Here is a 24,349-nt window from a genome sequence, read left to right as displayed (position 1 = left end):
AACTGATGACAATAAACTAGTTCTTGGTGACCACAATTGATTCCCAGCTCTGTGGTTAATCAACTGCTTCTCAAATGTTTGGATTTTAAAAAAAACAGCTTGTCTGGTCCCTGTTGTGTGATGTTTCAGCTGTGGCCCACTGGCAGTTGAATTCCTCTCTTTTGTAAAATCATAATCTTGTTGTGTTCGTGATCGTAGAATTGCAGGTGGTGTCAAAGCTTTGTCTCAATTACATTAGACACCAACATAATAGGAAAAAAATAGGAAATCTAGCTTTAACTTTAGAAACATAGAGCATTATGAGTGCAGTGGACTGGTGTCTTCAGTTTTTCTCAGATGTTGAAGCTTTTCAAGCCGTCAGCTGGGGGTTGGGCTGGTTTGTAGAGCGGAGCAAGTCTCATGCTGCAGGTTAAGGTCTTGTCCTGCTGGGCCTTTTGTAATCATGGGTGGGGATGCATGTGAAATAATAATATAGTCTCTGAATTCACAAGTTATTTTGGCAAGTTTCATATACATCAAATGGCAAAGTTGCTCTTGTTTTCAGTGAGGTTGACCTCAAAATGTAGAACCAACTCTGATCAGCTGAAGGACTCCTTGTTGAATTCAAAGGTTGTTCCAGAGGATCGAGCAGAGTTACACAGTCTGTGGAGAGTCCTGGAGATACCTTTTGGACCACAGCAGAAAACCCCAACTCGCTTACTGAAATCACAAAGAGAGAGACAGAGTAGACAGAGTAAAAAGAACGAGTGAATAGATGTAAGAACTCTGGAGTCTGAAGGCCAAACGCACTGAAAATAACAACTGATGTGCCTCATTCAACACGAGTCAAATGATGCTTTCATGGTGTACAAAGACATCTGATTTGGAATTCCAGCAATACAGAAACACCCATACTTTAGCAAAAGGATGCTATTTATATGTAGAGTAGCATAAGTTTTTAAGGGACCAGCAATCTCATTCTATCTTTTATTTTTTCATCCAAGTGGGTGGAAGTCACATAAAGCACAGCTAATCATTACTCTATACTATGTGAATGAATTGCTGTAGTTAGGTTTACAAAGCAGGTAACTTTTTTTTGACCAGTAGATGTCTGTAAACGTTCATGAAACCATAGATATTGGGTGGGCAGATGTGGGTCTCTTATGCTACCAGCACTTCTGCATCTCTGTCTCTTTGCCTCTCAGACTTTAAATGCTGGGTCCTCATTTACAACCTCAAAAATCAAAACAACTTCAGTGGAGTAGAGGCGTCTAGTCAGTTTGATGCACCTCATTATGCTTTTAGTGCATGTTTGGCCATTTAAAACATTTGCTGTACTTCATGTGTCAGATGCTTTCAGTGCATTTGGGCCTTTTCATCCACCCCTGGACATTCCCACATACTCACTGCTTATTGGACTTCCCAATCTCATCAAACAGTAACTTCCACCTGGGTCGACCGACCAGCAGCCTTGAGGTGAGTGGGCGGTACTTCTCCTCAGACATGCTCTGGAAAAGAAGGTAAATAATCAAATCAAACCTGCAATAAATCATTTGTTTTGGTCATATGGGGCAGCGAAAAAACAAGCTGACATCATATTACTTTTTAAGTTGATGTGGCAGATTTGTTAACAAATGAATCTGACATGTGTAGGTTAAAATATCACACTCAGTCATGACAACACATTCTCCATCTTCCTCTTTCTAAAGTTCCTCCACTTGTCTTTCCTCCCCTGCTAACCTACAAACTGCAGCAGCAGTCTTTGCTCTTTAGTTAAAGGGTCATTAAATGTTATCTGTAGTGCAAAAGGCTGGGGACAGTTATCAGTGAAGCAAAGCAAATTCAGGGACTGACGAGGTGGGATTAAGTAAAAAAAAAAAAAAAAAAGAGCTCTGTGGGTTGTTTGTGTATCAGCCAAATTCGCTACTCATCTATTGAATCATTCAGTTTAAAATTGAGCTATTTCAGAAAAAATAAATTTCAAATTGCCTTTAAGATCCATCAGCCACAAGATGACACAAGACTTCTGTATGTGCCAAACTATTTTTTTATGTATTGCACAGAAGAAGTGTTAAAGAACATGAAGTTTTGACAATGTCATTTTATTCTCCATTGATAGGCAGCTATGCATATTTAAAGCAGATTGCATTATCCATCTACAATCTAAATAGGATATTTTTACTGAAACAAAATAACACATCCAACACGTTCACTTCTTTGCACTGACTGACAACCCAATAAACTCACTAAATGTCAGGCCATTTACAAAGGACATGGGTGTGAGACAAAGGTCAGGCAAAGTGTGATGATGCTGTCTTTTTGTGAGTCCTGCGTTAATCCTTTTTCACGGCTCTGACAGGGGTCAGGATCTCTCTGTAGGGAGGTTAGGCTACACCAAGTAGTGTTATCTGATTTCCTTCCTTTATCAGGGCTTGTCAGAGATCAGTAAAGCTGGATGTTTATGCAGAGTGAGAGCTGGAACCCTCCAAAATCAGCAGCATGAGACATTAAAACAGACAAAGACACCATGTGGAGACTTTTACTAAGCTGATTAACAGTCGATGTGCTTCCTGTGGCACGCCTCAGAGTCATGAAAGACCGGTTTTATGGCTCCTTGTAAACACTAGCATGGTGTAATGCTATGTGAAAAAGTGTAACACTCCCCGTCGGGGAATCGAACCCCGGTCTCCCGCGTGACAGGCGGGGATACTCACCACTATACTAACGAGGAGATGTTTGTCAGAGGTCACATGACCGATTAAATAGGAAGTGACTAGGACAGGGGCAGAATTTGCATTTGAAAAGCTGTGTTGCGTAGCATTTTCTATTTAATCTACACATATGTCTGACATCTTAAATAGATCATTGGATTAACTTTGACAAAGCGAATCATTTAGTAATTGGAGTAAATATTAGCAGTTTTTTTTAGAATATGATGGGAAATATGCCAGAACAATTGATAATATCAATTATATTGTTATTATAGATATTCTTTTATTGCTCTCTGAGGTATTTTGTTTCTTTATAGAAACTGTCTCTAATGGCTGCTGGCCACAGAATGAAAGAGGTGAGGATAGTTTGAGTATAAAACTGCTGGATTCCTACAAAAGTGCTTGAAGTGAAACAATTTAACACAACAATAAATACCGTAGCCTATAATTCAAAAAGAGAACACAGTGAACTCAAGACTTATTTGTGCTTTAGTTTGTCTGTCATTTAGCTGTCATTCACTGCCCTCTAGTGGGCTAGATTTTTTAAAACTGAATGAAGACATGAATGAGTACACAGACACTGAAATGAAAAGATGAAAATGAAAAGCTAGGTGTGTGTGTGTGTGTGTGTGAGAGAGAGAGAGAGAGTGTCACACCTACCTGCAGGCTGTCTGTCTGACTGACGTACAGTTTCAAATTAAAGTAGTCCGGTTTGTTTTCCTGCCAAAGCTAAATGGCAAACACAGACATGGATATATCATAGTTTTAGTGGTGCTGCATGTATTTGGTCTTATTCAAGTGAGATTTATCAGTGATATTTAGAATAAAATGCAACATTTATTTCCTTGAAATAAGAGAGGTAATATTAATAACAGCCACAAGATGGCAATAGACCCAATAAATCTGAAATCTGTCCATATCACTGAAAAAACCTCAAACGTTTACATTTAATTTTTTTTTTAAAAATCTCTGTTCTGTGGACTGGTTTAAAAAAGCTATGTATTTATAAAAAAAATTAATTACAAAAATTTATATTTTTTCCAAAAAAAAAAACCAAATCATTGACAGCAAACTTGAGTTGGAGTTATGCAGGGGTTGATAGCATGCTCTAATAAGTGTTTTAATTTGATTACTCAATATTTCTATACAAACTTCGTTTAATTGTAATGGTACTTTATGTGACAGTTCACCCCCCCAAAAAATGTCATATGTACCTCTTTCCTGTAGTGCTGTTACCCACCTAGATTGTTTTAGTGTGAGCTGCAGAGCGTTGGATATATCAGTCAGAGATGTCTGCCTTCTCTCCAATATAAGGGAACTAGATGGTCAGTTTGCAGTGCTCAAACTGCCGAGATAATACACCTGAAAAACTCAACAGCTATGTCTCTTTCCGGAAATCATGACCTGGTTACTCAAGATAATCCACAGACTTTGCTGTGGGAAGTTTTGATTTCTGGAATGAGACATTTCTGTTGAGTTTTTCAAATGTAGTTTTTGCCACTTTGAGCTCCACAAGCCGATTGCCATTTAGTTCTATAACATTCGAAAGAAGGCAGACATCTCTATGACTATAGCACTGCAGCTAAGAGGGAAAATATAGTTTTGATTTTTTGGGTGAACTGTCCCTTTAAAAGCCCAAGCGCCACAATAACAACTACCTAGCTTATATGCTTTCTTTTTCAACCTCTCACCCTCCCCTTAAAACTAGGAAAACTTCCTTGACCTGACTGATAGTAAACACAGACAGGAATGGAAAGTTGCTTACACCAATAGCCTATGGCAAGTTGAAAATCTTTGCTGGTAAACTGGCTTAATTTCCGGTAAAGGCAGGGGCGTGCAGAGACATTTTGAGGGGCAGTGGCTCAGATCAGATATGCAAAATAACTGAAGTTCTTTCAGAGAGTGAACCTTTTGACCAAATGCTGACATTCAAGCACACCAAAACACTGGATACCAGTCAAACAGTTATCAAACTCTGATTATGGATCACAGTTGAGTTGAACATGTATTAATCAATATAGCATGCAGACTCCGTCCTCACCTTGTGATGAAGGGCACACAGCAGCTCAGCAAACCAGTAGAAGGACTGGAGCTCCCTGCAGACCCACACAAAGTACAACCTCTGCAACCTGAAACCCGTCCAGCCGTCACTGGGTACACAGCGGTGAGGAAAGGAGAAGCACAGAAACACTGCTCAAAGTGTTCATCATTTGTATGTGATATATGTTTCTCTGTTTTTTTCATGACTCACAGCAGAGCATGCAGCACGCAGGCGAACGGTGTGACTCCTATTCCCCCCGCAACACAAACACTGACGTCGTAGTTAAACACTTCCTCTGATGGACTTCCAAAGGGACCATCCACGTAGAGCCTGAACATACAGTGTGGACAAAAACACAACAGACAATCAGCAAAGAAACTGGAAAAATATACACACGCATGTATTTGTACTTTCCCCTTAGGGTCAAAGAGACACATAAGCAGATAAACATCCTGCATTTGAAATCTCAGAGTCTGGGTGCAGCTTGTCTGATCCCCTGAACACACACCCGTCATCTCTACAACAGCTGCTTAAACACTTGTATCATCGAAGCACACAAACACACACACAGACATATCGTTCTCACACACACACACACACATACAGAATTGCGTAGCAGAGTGACACCAAAACATTTTTCTGCATTAGGAAAATATACAAAAAATATGCTCAGACAATACTACACATGAAACTCATAACTGAGCCCAGGAAATTGTTGGTAATGTTACAACAGCGTTTACACAACCCAACACTCACCACAAAGCCAAGTGAAGCTTGGCTCAGTTTAACTGTCACATTATCACAAGCACTGCTCAGAAATACTTCTGATTTACTTTAGTTCATGGCCAAAAACATTGTGTCAAGTAAGTATAACATCAGTTTGACAGCTTTGCATTATTAAAAAGACATTTTTTTCTTTTTCATAAAGCCTGACTATCCGTTTCCTTGTTTCTATTCTTTATACTAAGCTCTGCTAAACATGTTTTGAACCAACGTCCTAACAGAAATTAAACTGGTATCAATATTACAGATAATACGTACTTCTTTAAAAGCATCTTAGGTCAGGGTAGGTAAATAGTCAGTACTGCTTTCAAACTTTATTCCAGTTTTTTAAGGCTTAAAGATATGCACGAGTAAGGGCAGGCCACTTTGAGTGATAGACTGATTCTGCGATGCTGGCATGCTTTCTAAAATCACACACTGGGGTGCATGATGCCTTTGGCTGGTTCTGCATAAAAATGCAAAAGCAGTATTAAGAAGGGACTTGGTAGCGGCCATGTCATGCGATCTTTGTTTTAAAATGACTGCAGTCTGATTTACCGCTTACTCTTCCACACTTCTGGCTCCAAAACTCCAAGATGGCGATGGCAAAAAAGCCAAACTTGAGGCTTCAAAACGGGAGCCAACAAACCAATCAGTGCTGTCACTGTGGTTATGTTGATTATTTTTATACAGTCTATGAATAAAATCAAACAAAATATTTACTAAATAGTAACACCCATGTACACTAGCTGAACTACTCAAGTAAAGTAAAATCAGTCCTCACCCCTCAGACCATAAGTGGACACTGTTGTACCCATTAGCCTGCTTAACAGAGGGAGGGGGGTTTGGGGTTTTTGATGGTTTGTTTAACTCTGGTTTACTGTCACAAAACAAACTCATCTCCTTGTCTATCGCTGTCTATCTCTCTCTCAGACACAGAGCAGGAAGAGCATAGGGTCAGAGGTCAGGAGGTCGAAACCTCTGACCCTCTGATTCCGAGCCTTCATGAGAAATCATGTCAGCCAGCCAAATCACACAAACACACACACGAACACACACACACACACACACACACACACACACAGAGACACGTACTGGGGGTATCTCCTCTGTTGCACCATGGGAAGGATCTCCAAATCTATCCTTGGTTCAGGAAGTAACAGCTGTGTGAACCGCTCTGAGGGGAGGACAGGAGAGGTTTGCATTTCACATTAAATCATCCACTGATCTAACTCTCAAAGAACAGACATAAAGATTCTCATGCAAACGTTACTGTACAAATATCCCCATATTTAAAGGTTTCTATACATTCCAACATGATGCTTTCCAAACTTTCCTTACAACATGTGGTCATGGCAGATTAAGGGGCCAACACAAACAAATCGACTTCCCTTCCTGTATGCTCTGAAAGTGTGTATGTGTGGAAATGTACAGTAGCAAGTGGAATGAATGTACATGTTCTTGCATATGTCGCAGGCTCCCAAAGGACACAGCTTCCTCTAGCAGTGAGTCCCTTTTGAGTTGAGCTGCTTACTAATGTGACTGATACAGTCAAATAAGAAAAAGTAAAAGATAAAGTATAGTAACATTACTGACCTTTTCTTTTCTCTCTAAGTGCAGGTGATTATATTTGAACCTTTAAACACAGCGAATCCTGAAAGTCAAAAACATCCCAAAAAGAACTACTCAGGGTTCCTACAGTTTAAAGAAAGTTAAAGTTAAGACTTTGTAGGACTTTTTTACTGCCACTGGTATGAAATTTAATTTTTTTTATGGTTTGCCTTGAAAAAGCTTCTTTATTTTTCATTTTATTGGAAGTGGTAAATGAAAACTGGTGTTGTTTTGTTGGTTTCCCTATCCTGAGCTGTGTGACATTAAATCTGGTAAATTATTTTTAAAATCTATATAACAAAAATTTTGAGATGTAACACGGCAATGTTAGAAAAAGGGGATTCCTAATATACTTTTTCGACCATCTTAGGATCTTTTTTATCTTTTATTTTTATCCCTGTCCATCTGGAATGATCCCATAGTGTTTGTAAGCAAGTGCATAATAATGAGCTAATGTTATAATGTTATATATATATATATATATATGTGTGTGTGTGTGTTATAAACAAACCTAAAGGAGACATAAACATAGCTAAACCAAAACCAAACCACAAAACACACGTCTTTCAACCATCTACGAACAAGATGGCACACCATAAACTCACTACTAAACCCAACTAAATAATATGTCCGTTGGACTCAAAGTCCCAGAACCCACCGCTCCCCACCCCCACCCTTGCATCATCATTCAATATCATATCTTTTCAATATCTTCCTATAACAATAGGCGCATATAAGAGTTGGGTTTTTTTTGTTTTGTTTTTTAAAAAAAATGAGCCATAATTGCTATTTCCCAACCTTTAAATTGAAACAGACAAAACAAAATGACTTCTGATCGGGGACAGAAAATGTCTTTTTATCAGTGTGTTTCTGCACATGGACAGTAAGCCTACGTAAATACCCTTATGTCGTGTGTGTTGAGTGTGTGTGCGCACCCACCAGTCCAGTCTCCCACGACTCGAAGATGGATGCCAAAAGTTTCCTTTTTCTCTGTGGGACACTGAAAGGAGATAGAGAGCAGACAGTGAGTCACAGCAAACACACACACGTACAGAGTATGTACACACACTCTAAATTTTTGGAAAGTCCAAGACTCATATATATGTGCAACTTACAGAAAGACAAAAAGATGCACACACACAACCCAGTGTACATAAACAATACATAGCCACAACTCTTTTCATTAAATTTAACAATACACACACACACACGGACACACACAGCCTTCCTGTTGGCAGACGGCGTTACTAGCCTCAGGGGTCTGTCTGCTCTCTGTCAGTGTGATTCCCTGCCCTCCTCCTCAAAGCTCCATAACACACCAGGCATAGGCATGCACATACTGCTGTGTGTGCGTGTGTGTGTCTGTGTGTGTGTGAATGAATCCTGAATTCCTTCATGCTGATTAAACTGTAAATTGTTTGTTCGTCCCATGCATTTCTCTCATACAATCTGGACTAAATCAGAAAACATCAACAAACAATGTGAAAGAGAATATTACTGGATGACCCAGCTGTCACTCAAGCAACAGCCAGCAGCAAAGGAGGGCGGGATGTTTGTAGAGACAAAGAACTGCATGTTCCTCTCCAGGGGGAAGAAAGTTTAAGAACCTGTAAAAGCATATGTGTGTATGTGTGTGTTGGCATTGTGTCATGAGAGAGGAATGCCTTGCATAAAGTCTTACCGTTGTGAGCGTGAAGGGATGGTTCTCAAATGAAGAGACACCTGGACAGTTAAGAACAACATACTGAGACAGAGAGGAGATGGGGGGGGGATTAAAGAGGGAGCATGTGGGCAGAAAACAGGGGGAGAGAAACAAAGGTGGGAGAACAGAAGACAGAATCAGATGAACCTGTTAACTTAAGACATGAAACAGAGTTAGCCACAGCAAAGGACTTTATATTCTCCTCAAATAAAGTATTATCATGAACCTTTGAAACCTGGTGCGCCATAACTTTTCTTGTACTGCTTTCAGACACCTTTCCCAGATTTTTAAACCTTTGAAAGATGTGCAGATTTTTGCGATTTCTTTCAAAAACACAATAAAAAAAACAATGAGTAACTTGTTGAGAAATGTCTTGCAAATTGCAAGAAAGAAGATTTACTTATTTTCTGAATATATTTCTAATTATCAGAATTTTTTTTTCTTTTTACTTTCCCATAGTTTTTTGTGCTAATTTTAAGGTTGTTTTCTTGTACTTTTAACTAATGCTTTGCTAGTTTTTGAGTAGTTTCCTCTTAAAATGCTCATTGACTTTATCCCATGTTTTTTTTTTAAAGAAATCAAGCCAATTTGCTCGGATTATAAAGGGTTAAATAAACAGTGAAGTGATAAAATACAACTAAGATGTTCATGTTGCATCTTCTTACCTGTCCCGGACGAGCTTTGAAGTTCTTCTTCAGCATGCGCAACTCAATGACACTACAGGGGTGCCTGATGACTGTCACTATGGTAACCGGGTCGCTGCTCCGGATGTAGCGGTAGAAACGCTCGGCACAGTAAAGGCAGAGAGGACCAGACACCCAAAGCCACGTCTGCAAATACACAAAGAGAGCACAGACTCACAGACTTTCTACAACATTATGTTAACACAATCACAGACAGCTCTATGTTATGTTTGTTTGGACAATTTCAATGAGTTCAGAGCTCTCAGCAATTAATTTGGTGAGTACTTAGTAACAATAACATGACCAATAAAACTAACAGTCACAGCTACAAAAATAAAACCCCAAGCTGTAGCAGATTCTAGCTTTCCTTTAGGGCTAAAACGTACTTCTCAGTCTGCACATATGAATGTGTATGTGTGTCACTCAGGCATGTTCATGTGGCTTTTTTCTTTACTGATTCTACATTTATGGGATCTAAAATAACATTATGAAGTTTGTCAGGAAGTTGGAACCACCAATCAGTTTCACATGCAGTTTTAAAGTTATACCTAAATTGGAAATTGCATTGCATTACGAGCATAAGGAGAAACTTCACTGATGTTCTTCTCTCTAAATTCAAATATTTGAAAATAATGGCAAATTACACACTACAGGATATTATCAAGATTATCGTGTCCGAGGGACCATGGATGCACAACCTCATGTAACCTCATGAGGAAGTAGTTGTAAATAAAACGTTAACTTAAGTGATGTGACAGCTTGCGGTAATGTTAACCCTCTGATATGGACTTTCTAGACATTTTGTCATTGGTTTGCATCCATTTCTGTAGTTCTTTTTCTCCACTACGCTGCTCATAATTACAGCCTGTTTAACACTGAAAGTGTGCGGCGTTAGCCCTGACACAGGAGGCGTATCAGTTTGTGTATAAAGGCTTTCTTATTCTTCCAATTTGTTTCCCCAAAACACAAGGAGGCTCTGAATCAAAGAGTTCATGAGAAAACATGCAAACCTACTCCACTTTTCAATCACAGTGTGCGGTGTGTCTGCTCTTTCTGCTGGCAGTTACCTGTAGCAGACTAATTGTTAACAACTTCAGTAAACCCTGCAGAGCACAATCAGGGTTCAGGGGGGATTTTATGGAACCAGCTCGTTGCTTAACGACCATGTGCAAACACATAATCACACACGCAGGAAGAAACACACACAAACACAGGCCTTGATGTAGAGAGGATCCTGCCCCTCCCTTACAGCACTACACCTCTAATAAACAGGTCCAACTCCCTCTGACACCTCCCAAACACACGTCTTACACACCCTCTGCAACACAGACACAAACTTACAGGCACACACACTGCATTCAGCATGCACACAAATCAATTTTAATGCCAAGATATATGTAATGCACATGCACTGCCCCACCCCCCCACACACACACCTGGGGGTAGTGTGGCTGGAAGTAAGCCTCCTCTCCGCATCTCCTCTCTTCATCCTCGCCCTGCTCCAGCTCCTCACCCTGCTGCTCCGTGCTGCTCTGATTGGCTCTGAGGCAGCCAGGAGGGTGGGCCTCTATGTTGGTCTGATACTTCAGAGCTCCTCTGATGGAAAACACAAGAATATAGTTGATGTTAAATTGGTAATTTTAGTGTAACATTTAGATATCCTGAGCTGTGGTATTGAAAAAGGTCATAAAGTGCATGACATGTTTATATTAACCAACAGGAGCATTTTGATCCCCTTTTTGTTGCCACTTTCGGACACCCTGATATAATAAAATACAGGCATGCTTGTAGTTTGCATGTGTTAATGTTATGGAATGGCAATATGATGGCATTTATATTATAATACGTTTTTTAAATTACTGTGCATAAAGTCACTGAAAATGTACAAAGGCATGCAGGTCGTGACGGGTGTAAATGACAAGTTTCATCGTGGTGCGATGTATCGATTCTTTGAACAATGAAACAAAATTTGCTGATACCACAAAGTCTGAAACAACATGGTTTTGATTCAATTCAATTTAGAGGCCTGCCAATGATGTGAGACAATCAGTAAATCAGTAAATATCTGCTTGTCATTATAAAAAGAAAGGAGGTGTGGACCATACTGGGGATACAGACTTTCCATGGGAATTTAGAAAAAAAAAGTCATACTTTAAAGATGGAAATATGGATCGAGCTACACTTTATCAATGCACGAGCTAAACTTTATCAATACGAAATACTGGCCTTCACCCCAATAGACTTTTCGTCTTCAGACCAATAGCCAATGGGTTCTGAGACTGCATTGATGATAATGGATCACTGATCATTAAATCGATAAATCTATCCTAATGATGAATTGTAGCGACAGATAGTGTCCTGAAAACTTGGCTCTAACATTAGTGTGATTGTGTTTGCGTTTTTTTTTTGTGTGTATGTTTAGCCTTTGGTCATAAATGTGACCTCTAAAAATTTCCATCAAGAAACTATTACAAACAAATTCAGCTATTTGACATCGTCTTTAAAAGCTGTCAGTTAACATTAGTCACTCAAACTAAATATAACATAACAAAACACTGCAAAAAACAACAGGCACGTACAAGTAAACCCCAGTTCAACAGTTAAACGACTGTCAGTGAAGAAATGTCTGCACCGCAATTTCCCCTAAAAACTCTGAAAACTTCACTTTCACTTGGCAAAACAAGAATTTAAATTACATTTTGTGTTGATCTGATATTTCTTACTGAATGACACTAATAACATGCTTTGAATGAAGAGAGCCAATAAAATACTGCATGGTTTCTTGTTGTTTTGTCAGTGAGTCTGAAGGTGCTGATGGAAGCTCAGAGATGTCTCCAGCCATCAGTGGGAGGCTCCAATTTTTGCTGACATTCACGTGTGAAGCAAACTCTTATCTTGTCTTCTGGAGGTGGTGGTTGAGAGGGAAAGAAACTGTACCAACAGTGCAGAAAAACACACCGACTCATGCAGAGATAAATACCACATACACAGACACAAACGTAGATTTAATGCTGCCATTTATGGCCTGAGCCTCAGAGACCTACCCGACCATGTGCACCATGAGGATGACGTAGAAGACAATGAAGAGGTTGTGTGTGTACCAGAAGATCTCGTAGTTTGACAATCTGTGAAAAAAAAGGCAAAATAACCACATATATGATTAATTTCAAGGAATCTAACATCTATATCAAACCAATGATGTTTTACAAGAGGCATGGTGACCAAAACAGATTTAAATGAGGAAGATTAACATTGTAACATGATTTAAGGGAACAAAAGAGCGAGAGACACAAAAAGAGCAGAGACAACAAGAGAAGAAAGCGAGGTCAGAGTTTGTTCAGGACCAGACGCACAGACTCCCAGCTCAGAGCCTGAGTAAGCAGGACATCAGAGGTCAATATTAAAGGGGTCATTACACACAATGACCCCCCCATAAACACTGCAAACAATGAGCATAATCAAACCCTGTATTCATCCTCTTTACTGCAACTGCTTTCATGTTTTTTTTGTTAAAGTATATCCTGTTTTTGTACAGCCTGGTCCATAAACTTTGAGTGATTTAAAGTTATTATAGTTAAGAAAGTGTCAAAGAAATATTTTATGTCAATTTTAACTGTATTGCAATGCTACGCTAATTTACTAATAGATTTTGCAATATTGATCACACGCCGACGACCTTTGGTTGGCTATCTTCAACTTACACAGACAAACTTGAATAATGTTCTTTCCCCTGCCTTTCCTTTCAGATGAACTTATTAAATACCCATTTCCTCTTCCGTGGACAAAATTCCTCAAAAAGTATGTAATAAGCGATGATGTTAAAGGGTGCAAATGCTGATGTAAAGTGCTACAATTCACAGAATATATTAATAACCTTGGGAGCATTAATGTGTGTTAATATCAGGGGATCAGCGTGACTCATTATGTTGGTATTCTTCTGGTGCACAGCAGCCTTCAACCCACTGCTCCAGCCACTTAGCCAAACTCTTATCTAAAGCCTTAAGTGGTCTGGAAAAGCCTCTTATCCTCTGTTCAATTACTGAAGAAAGCAAGGACAGCACATGCACACACACACTTCAAGTCTCACACACCTGCACACAAATGCACACATGCAGAGTGCGTGACCCACCATGACCCGAGTAATGACAGAGCTGTGAGTGGAACACTTAGTGAGGATTTGCTCTGTAACAGACCTCTGTTAGCATGTCTTTTCATGGTTTCCATCAATTTTCTCTCACACAAGCAAGATGAGAGAAGAGAACTCGGACAGAAAGACAATGGCCACAGACATGGCATAAGTAGATATCCATGGAGCCAGAGACATGTGTGCACAAACACAGAAACATGACGACGTTGGCTTGATTTCTTTCAAAAATATGAGAAGAGGCCAATATGCAACAAAAGAATAAATGACCCAAAAATGAGAAAGAAGTTAATAAAAAGTTCGAGAAAATTATCTGAAAATTAGTAATAAATGAATTATTTGAAAAAAAGGAGAGTGCCTAGAAAAACTGCTTTGAAAAATATAACATACCACATATTACAGAGTTGCTCACTGCCTTTTCCCCATGTTTTTTAAAAGAAATCGCACCTATTTGCTCAGAGTTCAAGGTTTAAATACTTGTGAAAGGCATCTGAAAGCAACACAAGACAAGTGATGTCGCTACAGGTATCAAAGTGTTAAGAGAATTGGATGTCATGCGCCAATATGGCTCCTATTCATAACAATGAAAGTTGTTCACACCGCGAACAACTAAAAAGTTTTTTCTTTGCATGCACAGCCTACGGATGTTACTGAATGACTTACAACATATAAAAAGTGATTTTCTAGACTTAGGGAAACTTTTTAAAGTAGTGGTTTGGCTGACTTACCGTACGCAGTAGGAGGAGGATGTGAACATCAGGAAGAGAATAAGAACCAACAGGACGCCCGTGACTCCTGGGACTGAGAGAATCAGCCAATTAGAGAGTGAAGACAAAGTCAAAACATCACACACACGGGAGACACATATGAGGGAGATATCTGTTCACTATGAAACCTCATGTGATCTAACAGTAAGCAATCAATCTTGTTTTTTCTACAAGGCCTTTTCCCCACCAAACACCAAAAAAACAGAGAAGAGAAAGAAAGGACTAAACATAGCAAACACAGCATGACTTCCTCCTCTCTTCTTGGCATAAAGCCACTCTAATCTGCAACACACTCACTACCTCCAACGCCACACAAGTAACAAATACCAGCACACACATGCACACACACAGCTCTGGTCTATAGTCTATACTGTATAAGAAAGAGTAGTTCTTCTTACTTGTGGTCAAAATGATCAGCTTGGGGTCCTGGGAAAGAAACACAAACAATAAATAATTGCCCACTTTATGCAAATGCTTGACCAGGTGTGCAGAGTTGATGGTCAAGATTGATACTACCCTCTTTATTTCGCTGTATTTTATCATTCTTCAAAAAAAAAAAAAAATACTTTTGTCACTTTTCATGATCTCAACTGAGTGAAACACCATGTATGCCTTTGAGGAGATTGTCCAGAGTGTTTGGTCTAGAGATGTCAATGGTTAACCATTAATTGGTTAACCAGCAAGAATATTTTTGAGTTTCACCAAACTAGCTGGAAAGCTACACAGGTAACTGACAACAATTTGTGCAGATAGATGATTAGGCTACAAATCAAAATGTCTGGGTATTACTTGTGGAGTCCCTCAGGGCTCTGTACTTGGTCCTTAACTGTTTGTTCTATATATAAATGCCATACATAATGTATCAAAAATATTGAAATTTGTTTTGTTTGCTGACGATACAAGTATTTCCTGTTCCGAGAAAACTTAAAGTAGCTTTTGTAGATAGTCACAGAAGAAATGAGTAAATTAAAAATGTGTTTTGACACAAACAAATTATCAGTGAATCTGAATAAAACCGAAAGTTATTTTGTTTGGAAATAGTCAAATGAATGCAAAAGTACAAGTTATATTTGACAATGTTATTATACAAAGAGAAAAATTAAGATAAATTTCTGGGTGTGAAATTTGACCACAAAATCTATTGGAAACCCCATATAAAGTTAACCATTTAATTACTAGTTAGTGGGTGTAGGCTATCAAAAGCAAAATGAAGATGACATCCAGATTTGGGATTAGACATGTTGTTATGATGGTTATTGTTCGGGGCCATGGAAGTCAATAAGGGTCCTCACAAACATCAAGAACAAAATGTGCAAGTGTTTGTGTCTCACCTCTCCTTTGTAGCGTGCCAAATTAAGAGCAGGAAAGTCGTCTGAGTAGCTCACACTGAAGTTGACGACATTCGCCAGGTGGGCAGACACGTGCACAACTACAGAAGTAGAGAAAGTGTTACACAATACTGATTAGAAACACCAGCCTCTTACTTCTAACAATGCATGCACACTTAATTATAAAGGTCAAGATGAACTTCTAGCAGACACTCACACAAACATGTCTTTGTCTATTCAGCAGAAAGTCAGCAAAACATCCTCTTGACTCACTGGCGCACGAGCACACACACACACACACACACACACACACACACACACACACACACGCGCACACACACACACATGCACACGCACACATCTCCCTGACATCATAGGCTAACCATGCAGCCATTCGACAGCTGATGGAGTTAGAGGGCGTAATCATGAGACACAAGAGTCCTTTTTTCTCACTCACATCCTTTCCCACTCCCACTGCTTCCCCCTCTCTCTCTCTCTTATTCTCTTACTCTATTTGTCTCTCCCATCCCTGCTGTCTCTCTGTCTTCATTGTCATTTGTTGTCTCATAACTGTGGAGCTCAGTGAGAACATGAGAGCTTTGCCTAAAGGGAAGAGGAGTGTCTGTGTGTCTGTAGGGAGATGCTGATGAGCTGAGGAATAAACGGCGATTATGACAGAAGACTTGAGCTTACAGATGATGTAATAGTGCAGAATAGATGCCAGAACGTTCTTTACGCTTTATATATATATAAATGCTTTAATGTGGAGTGGACTGACACAAAACTTTCATCTCACATCATCACCAGGTCACAATTTCAAATGTTATCATGCTGACATGCTAAACTAAGATGGCAGAACATTTTAAACATTGTAACTAATTAAAATCAGCATGTTAACATTTTCATTTGTAACTTATGCTTTTGGGGGAGTTTTTCCTTAGACGATGCGAGGGTCTAAGGCAGAGGGATGTCGTATGCTGTAAAGCCCTCTGGGGCAAACTGTGTTTTGTTATAATGGGCCTTATAAATAAAATTACCTTAACTTGACTTGACTCTTTAAACTGACAGTATTACATTCTTTGGGTTAAATAGTCATAAGCCTCTAAGGACCTGTAGTTCTTGAGGTTGCAAATCCCTGTATAGTAATGTCATAGCACATTGCACACGATGTTACAAATTTGCCATCTTTAAGGCAGAGTAGGACCTGTATGAAATGACTAGATCACTGTGAGGAAAAGCACACAACATGTGGGTATATGTAGGTGGCTAGTGCTGGTCGTTTTTTTCGTGAGAAAAAAAAACCTCACGTGTTACTGTACAAATATGAAGCCGGAACATTATGAATTAGAGGAAGGAGCCTGTAAAGCAGAGACCCATTGGACACACAGCTGCTGGAAGCTCCCATGATGTCATGAGAGAGGAGACTTACAAAAGCAACAATACACACACACACACACACACACACACACACACACAAACCCACACACACACACACATATACACACACACACACACACATGACCAGCTGGGGGGACATCACAGCTGGTACGCCAGGAATGCTGAGCCAGGCTGGGTCCATTTATCTACACTTCACATACACACATACTGAAACACACACTCAGGGATACATATAGACATACGAGCTGCGGTGATAAGTGAGTTTTACCAGAAAAGATGCAGATGGCAACTCCACATGCAACATGAAAGGTCTTGCTCTTGTCCAGCAGTCTCCGTGTCTCTCTGCTCGATACCTGCATCAGTGTGTGTGTGTGTGTGTGTTGTAAAACAGTATTATCTTTGTGGCTAAGATTCAAGAGAAACAAAACACATGAACATGAATCATTTCAACTTATCATCTTCCCTCCCTATATTTACAATTTGGACAATAATGCATCAACAATAAGGATGTTTGCGGATGTACAGCACACTTGAGCAGTTCATTTCCCAAATATGATTTACAGAAAAACTACTAAAAAGAACAGCATCACATATTTTTGATCAAACCCCACATTTCATTTTACATCTCTTAAAGTGACATAGGCTCGATTTTGCCGCAAATTTTTCAAAGTGAAAAACCCATTCTTCCCTCCTTCTATATTTCGCTCCTCCCTCTTCCCTCCCCCTCCATCCCTCTCGGTCTCTTTCTTACCATTTGTGTTCCTCGGACAAAGGTGAGCAGAGTGCGACACATGGGCAATAGCACCAAGCTGCAGTTCAGGTTCAGCACAGATGCAGACGCCCTGCTGATGCACAGTCCTAGCTGGGAAAGACACACAAACACACACTGTTAGGCAGGTTGCTGTCATGAGGCCGGATACAGCGGATATAAAGTGATAAGGGTCCGGCAGATTAAGATACAAACTTTTGAGCTGATCCTATTCAGAATTTAGGCAATTCAATGTGTGCACTGAGGGATTGAGGCATGACTTCCCTGCCACACACGGTTATTTAACACCATCTTTGTCCCTCTCAGTATGGGGAGCTAATAATCGTTCTCCTTTAGGCATCTCTCTGCTGGAGCTTTGCCTTTAAATAGAACACACATTTAGTTTTGTTGGGAAAACACACACAGACTTTAGTAAAGGTTTAAAAATGAATTCAAAATATAATTTAAAAATCTAAAATGACAGAGGTGATAACATTTTTTGCTTGAAAATTAAATTTTATAAGAGGAAGATAAGTTTCTAATTATTTCTTCCGACAGGAGCACCCCTCTGCTGAATGCAATTCAGAGGATTTAGGATTTTCTTTCACGACCACAGCAGTGGGAATATCACTAAAATCGCTTGTGCAATAAAGAAGTGTTGAATAAGATGGTTATGTTGATTCCAGCTCCTTAGTTTGTTTTGTTTGGATTTGTTTGATCATAGAAAAGGAAAATTCCCACACATACAATTCACCTCTGCAATGCCCATTGGATTATTTTATCAAGACATTTCTCATATATACACACACATATATACGCAGCATGTATGCAAAGTGATGCATAAATAGGAATCTTATTTGTTTTCTGGGTGTATTTTTTTTAACAAAATGTGAATCAGATTAGTTTTAGTGCCTATGGTTTGCATATTCCACATTTTTATCATAAAATGTCATGCAGTTTGGACTCGCATGGGTCTGTTTTTAATCTTTGTTTAGGTGGTCTTGACTTGTTTTCCTCCGTTAATAAACCAGGGCTCCAACACTATGGGCCTACTCAGTGGGTTTTTTTTTATCTTAAATGTTGACAGGTTTTCAATACAGGACAAAAGAAAACTCACCACTACAGTTTGCCAAACCTGCTGTTTCTTTGTGCTGTATACCCATGGATGTGAAGAAAATCTTGTCTTATCTCACTGAGTATACCGTTCAGCTCCTTTAACAGTCACTGATCATCTCTCGCCTTGACGACTGTCAGGCAGGTCTGCCAGTCTGCACAGTGAAACCTCTGCAATGGTTCTCTCTAGCTCTCAAAACGTTTCTTGTGCTTTCTAATTAAAAATGTATTTCATTTTTTAAGCACTTAGACTGTATGTTTTTCATGCACCTTCAAGCCTCGTGCTATTTGTGCCATTTGTATTTTTGATTATGTTTTGAGGCACACTCAAATTGTGGCCCGCGCTGTTCCTTATTGTAAGTCACTTTGGGACTGCCAAATATTAAATATGAATGATAAATGATACATAAATAATATAATTTTTTTTTCTATTTATCTTTTTTTCTTTCATTTTCAGAGGCAGTTGTATGAATACTTTTTATCATTTTACTATTGTTGCTGTGGTGGGCTGTTACGCTCTTTCAGCAACCATGCCTCGTGCTATTTTTATTGTTGTACTGTACTTGCCTTATGTCTTGTTGTATGTTGACCATGGTGGCAAATGACTTTCCCCTTAGGAGATTAATAAAGTTAATCCTGTCCTATCCTACATCTCTACTGCATCTCAGAACACCCTGTCTGTCTGATACAGCACCTGAAACCAGGATGAAAAGAGTGCCATTTACTTGAGGTGGCATGAGAGCGATGTGCACTATGTAATCTGGATTTACAAATCTCTAACTTCAGTTAAATAATCAAAACTGTTTTCAGGCGGAAACACTGGATGAACTTTGGCATCGACTAAACTCAGCACATTTGAACATGTTCTTGGCAGACTCTTTGAGCACTGCTGGTGCCGTCTCCTCTGATTATATCTAAAAACTGAAACAAGTAGTGTGAGAGAAGGAGGTGTGTGAGGTTGTATATGAGACAGACAGAGAGAGAGGGAGACAAGTCATGTGCAAAACTGTAGTCCAACATTTTATGAGATATTCCATCCCAAAAATCTTGTGAGCATTTAACTGTCTCACCTTTTAGACTGAAAATGTGACCGCTAGTGGATTCAAATTTTGTTTTTATGTCAGCTAATAAGAAAGATACATAAACTTTTCAAAACACTTAAAGCACTTGTCCCTTTCTAAGGGATAGTGCGGATTTCTCCAAGTTGAGATGTATGTGGTTGTTATTCAAAGTCAGTGTATTACATTCACTAGATTGTGGAAGCTTAGAAATGTATTGCTGAAGCTGGAGGTCAGCAGCAAAACGTATTTACACCAACAAAACAAATTACGTCAGTTTTAGTGTATAACGTTGACTAATGGCCAGAAAAGTGTTTTTGCAGACAAATTAGCATGAACGCATTAGCCAGGCATGCTAGTCATGTTTACCAACTTGACCATTATGTTGCGCTTTTACTGTATTTGCATCACAATTCACCAGCTTTTTCAACTAAAAACTAAGTGTACAGCCACAGGAGAGATTGGGATCGGGCCATTGTAGGTTGACCTTTGACTTTTATTCTATCAGACATTTGTGTGAAATACTGTCATACTTTACGTATGGATACTTGACTTACGGCCAAAAACACATTTTGTGAGGTCACAGTGACCTTGACCTTTGACCACCAAAATCTAATCAGTTCATCATTGAGTCCAAGTGAATGTTTGAGTCAAATTAAAGCAATTCTCTCAAAGCGTTGTTAAGATATTTCATTCATAGAATAGGACGAACAGACGGAAAACTGAAAAACATAATGCCTTTGGCCATGTCTACCACCAACATAAGGCATATAAATCTATTTTTGCTGTTTTAATCAGAAGAACAACTAAAAATCTGATTAAAAAACACACTGCCAGTGCCACCACTAAGCATGTTAATATACAACAGGACAAGCAGTAACTGTAAGTGTTTAGATACGCAAAATGACAAACTAACCACAGTCCACAAGGAGCCACAGTGCAACGCACTGACGGGTTTCTGACATTTAAGAATTGAGAACATAAACAGCCCAAAGTGAGAATCTACATATAGCAAGTCAAGGCTAACAGCAGCAAACTTAAAAGTCTGATACCTCTACCCTTTAAAAACATCCCACGCACACTCACTCAACTCAGCTTCCCACAGAAAAGCAGCTGACGGCAAAACCACAAGCAGGAGATCTGATATCCTGCTTTCTGTGCATCCCCAACACCCCAAACAACCAAAACACGCACACGTGCGCGCGCACACACACACACACACACACACACACGTTGAACCATACAGATGAATAAGATAAGATGCTTTCTGAAGTTAAACCTAAATTCCCTTCATCGGTTTAAAGCTTTGAAATACATCTCCATCTTTTACACGCACACACACACACACACACACACTCATACATAAACTTAAGCCCTCTGGCAAGGCATTCAGCCGAAGCCAGCGGCGTGCCCACACTTGCCCCTCTCTCCCCTGTGCCTCCCACTGTACAGGCAGTGCATGAATAGCTCACACATGCTGCTTGCTGCCTCATCTAATCTTTCCTCTTATTTCATTCTAAACTTTGTATTTTCTTCAGTGACATCATACAAACACGTCTCTTCATAATCAGGGAGCAAATAGCTGGTGGAGAGCAACAGGCAGTGTCTGAGCTTAAATAGTCAAACATTTGGGTGATTTGGTCTGGAAACAAGGAACATCTTCACTGGCACAAACATGCAAATACACACACACACACACACACACACACACACACACACACAAACTTGTGACAATAATTACACCAACACTAAGTAAGTCAATGAGCATCAAAATTGAATTTCTGATTCTGTGTGTGTGTGTGTGACTGTGTGTGACTGTGTGCCCAGGCTCATCTCACTATTGGCCTGAACAGACCGGCCAACCTACATACACACACACACACACACACACACACACACACACACACACACACACACACACACACACACACACACACACAGAGTTTAAAGTCACAACTCAGACTCATTAAACCCTGCATGTGACAGTTGACCATCCATCACAAAACGTGCTCCTGTGATATAAATAGAAGTCTCTGAAGACCGTAGCGGCGTGTTTCTTCAGGAACAGATTTAGTCCCCGTACTGATGAAAACCTGCAGTCTGATTATCGTCATCTGGGAAGTCACTGTGAAGCACCATTGGACCAATATGGGGACCAGTTTAGTAAATATTTTATTCTTATTCTCTATAAGTGTGACTCACTGTTTTGGGTGCAACTTATGGCAACTGTAATCTGTTTTCTTCCCCAAGTCTTGCTTTTGAAAATCTATATCTTCTATCTGAACTATGACTTAACAAGTTTTGTGACACTTTTTGCCAACAAGGAGAATGTAGATCAATCTCTTTCTACATAACCACACCCTGTGTACGAACAAACACAGTCCTAAGAGAAATCTGATCGAGCACAATAAGTGAAAGCATCTGTGTGGGTGGACAACAGGTGTGCAGGGGCTTTAACAGGTCCAAAAAAATGAAATACCATCTGACAACAGGGCTGAGTGCAAAAGAATCTATATACTGCGGCACATTATACTGTGCATTGTTGGTATTTCATAGTGCACTATATAGTGGACGAAATTAACCGCTGAGACTTCAAACACTACTACACTAACAATATTTCTGTGATATGTAACAGTTTTGAACACAGCTAATGTCATAGAAAATTACGCAGCTAAATGTAAGTCTGACATTTTTACCAGCTGATACGTCAAGACGGCTGGTATATTTTTCACTCCTTGAGTCCATGTGTGTGTGTGTGTGTGTGTGTGTGTGTGTGTGTGTGTGTCATCATGGCAAAATGTAGTCCCAGTGACACAGACTGTAGCGGAGACTACCACTGACAAGATTTTAAGTACCTTACCAGGTGGTTACATGTCTGTCTGTCATCTGTGGACAAATATTTTCACTGCAATAGTGTCATAATTGTGACAGGTGCAACTTTACAGGCGTGTAGTTGAGCTCAAACTTAAATTTGAGTTCGACGATGGGTTTGGACCAAGGGAGAGAGCTGGAAGTAGAGGGGTGGGAGGCAGGGAACGGGCCATCAGCCTCCCAACTGAACACTGCGGCTACACAAACATTTTATGTTGCAGATCGCCATATCAAGGTGGAAGTGATCCCATCTAAAGATGGTCTCTAGTTTATTTGATTATGTACAGCGGTATTTTTCATACACTGACATGTCAATATCCAATGATCCATCTCATCTTTACATATAATCAGAGTTTGTATGATGTGGAAGTAATCATGTTTTACTAAATGGGATTGTAAAATGTGTTAAACAGTGTCCTGTCCGATTAAAATTAACTTCTCAAGCTTGCTCCCAACCCACTTTTGGATAATACAGGGAATAAATAAGCACATAAACCAATACAAACCTGTATCTGAAACCTCGAACCAAATCCTCTTATAGTACTAGCATAGTATATACTTTTGTTTAGTATATTTTGTTATTTAATGGTCCAAGTTGCATTGTTTGAACCTGTTCAACAATACAGATCAAACTTTAAAAGCACTGAGTGTCAAGTATTGAGACACAGATGGAAAATCATAAATGCAGTGTGTGTCAGGTCTTACCCCGAGCATCTTGTAGAGGTAGTGATACTGCTGTCCAGTGGAGTACAGCAGGAAGGTCTTCAGGAACAGCCAGGTGTTGGCTGCCAGCCACAGCATCTATACATACACACACACACACACACACACACACACACACAGCACAGGATGTACTGTAAAGTCTGGGCTACAGCCATGTAATTTATTATCAGGACATTGGACATAACATGTTAGAGCATCTGTAATGTTTTCTGTTAGGCTGTCAAAAGCATCTCATGTGCATTTACATTTCATATTTCAGGATTTAAATTTGATCTTATACTAAAATATAAACCATGGCATGAAACTGTTGTCGTAGACTGCATGAAAACAGCACATAAAGAACAATAAACTCACTACAGAACACTGACAAACTAACTCATTCAGTGCCCCCTCAGGGGCGAAGTTGGTCCAGGACTTCATGAACATAATGTGCGAGTTATCTTAAAAAAAAATATGTTACAGCAGCTCGTGAGCAGGTAAAATAAACATATCTATTAACAGACTACGATATGGGTGCAACCGAACAGATGCATAATCTCTGACAAAAGTTTCCCACCAGGACTAAGTGCTTTCCTCCCTCATTGGCGACCCAGCTCCGCAGCGACACAACCATGATGTCTCCACTGGCTCAGCAGCTGCCTAAACTTTTCCACCAAAAGCCTCGGTGTGGCTGAGAGGTGAAGACACGTCCTCCCTGCAGCTCTGTCTCT

The 24,349-nt window shown here is 39.6% G+C and overlaps 1 protein-coding gene and 1 non-coding gene across 2 annotated transcripts; both read right to left on the bottom strand.

The window, feature by feature from the left end:
• Positions 1–263: 263 nt before the first annotated feature.
• Positions 264–23,708, bottom strand: LOC121943494 (NADPH oxidase 4). The gene is made up of 17 exons (XM_042487013.1): positions 23,622–23,708; positions 17,878–17,988; positions 17,395–17,479; positions 15,732–15,829; positions 14,799–14,826; positions 14,362–14,434; positions 12,534–12,614; positions 10,926–11,085; positions 9,472–9,636; positions 8,786–8,848; positions 8,044–8,104; positions 6,589–6,670; positions 4,942–5,061; positions 4,732–4,840; positions 3,351–3,419; positions 1,387–1,487; positions 264–699 (listed from the first exon to the last, which is right to left on the bottom strand). The coding sequence occupies exons 1-17, from the start codon at positions 23,628–23,630 to the stop codon at positions 579–581; spliced, it is 1,536 nt and encodes a 511-aa protein (XP_042342947.1). The 5' UTR covers positions 23,631–23,708; the 3' UTR covers positions 264–578.
• trnad-guc lies at positions 2,639–2,710 on the bottom strand. Its single transcript has one exon. It is a non-coding gene; the product is annotated as a tRNA-Asp (tRNA).
• Positions 23,709–24,349: the final 641 nt, after the last annotated feature.

The sequence above is a fragment of the Plectropomus leopardus genome, chromosome 5 (genome assembly GCF_008729295.1).
Source record: "Plectropomus leopardus isolate mb chromosome 5, YSFRI_Pleo_2.0, whole genome shotgun sequence".
Taxonomy (NCBI): Eukaryota; Metazoa; Chordata; class Actinopteri; order Perciformes; family Serranidae; genus Plectropomus; species Plectropomus leopardus.
The sequence above is the reverse complement of the archived record's forward strand: the minus strand, read 5'-3'. Positions and strand labels throughout refer to the sequence as shown.

What these genes read in the sequence shown, in the direction of transcription:
- LOC121943494 (XM_042487013.1), bottom strand. An exon ending in TGGCACGCTACAAAGGAGAG is followed by an intron (nt 14,827 to 15,731) that starts GTGAGACACAAA and finishes TTTCTTTCCCAG; the next exon opens with GACCCCAAGCTGATCATTTT. An exon ending in GCTGATCATTTTGACCACAA is followed by an intron (nt 14,435 to 14,798) that starts GTAAGAAGAACT and finishes TGATTCTCTCAG; the next exon opens with TCCCAGGAGTCACGGGCGTC.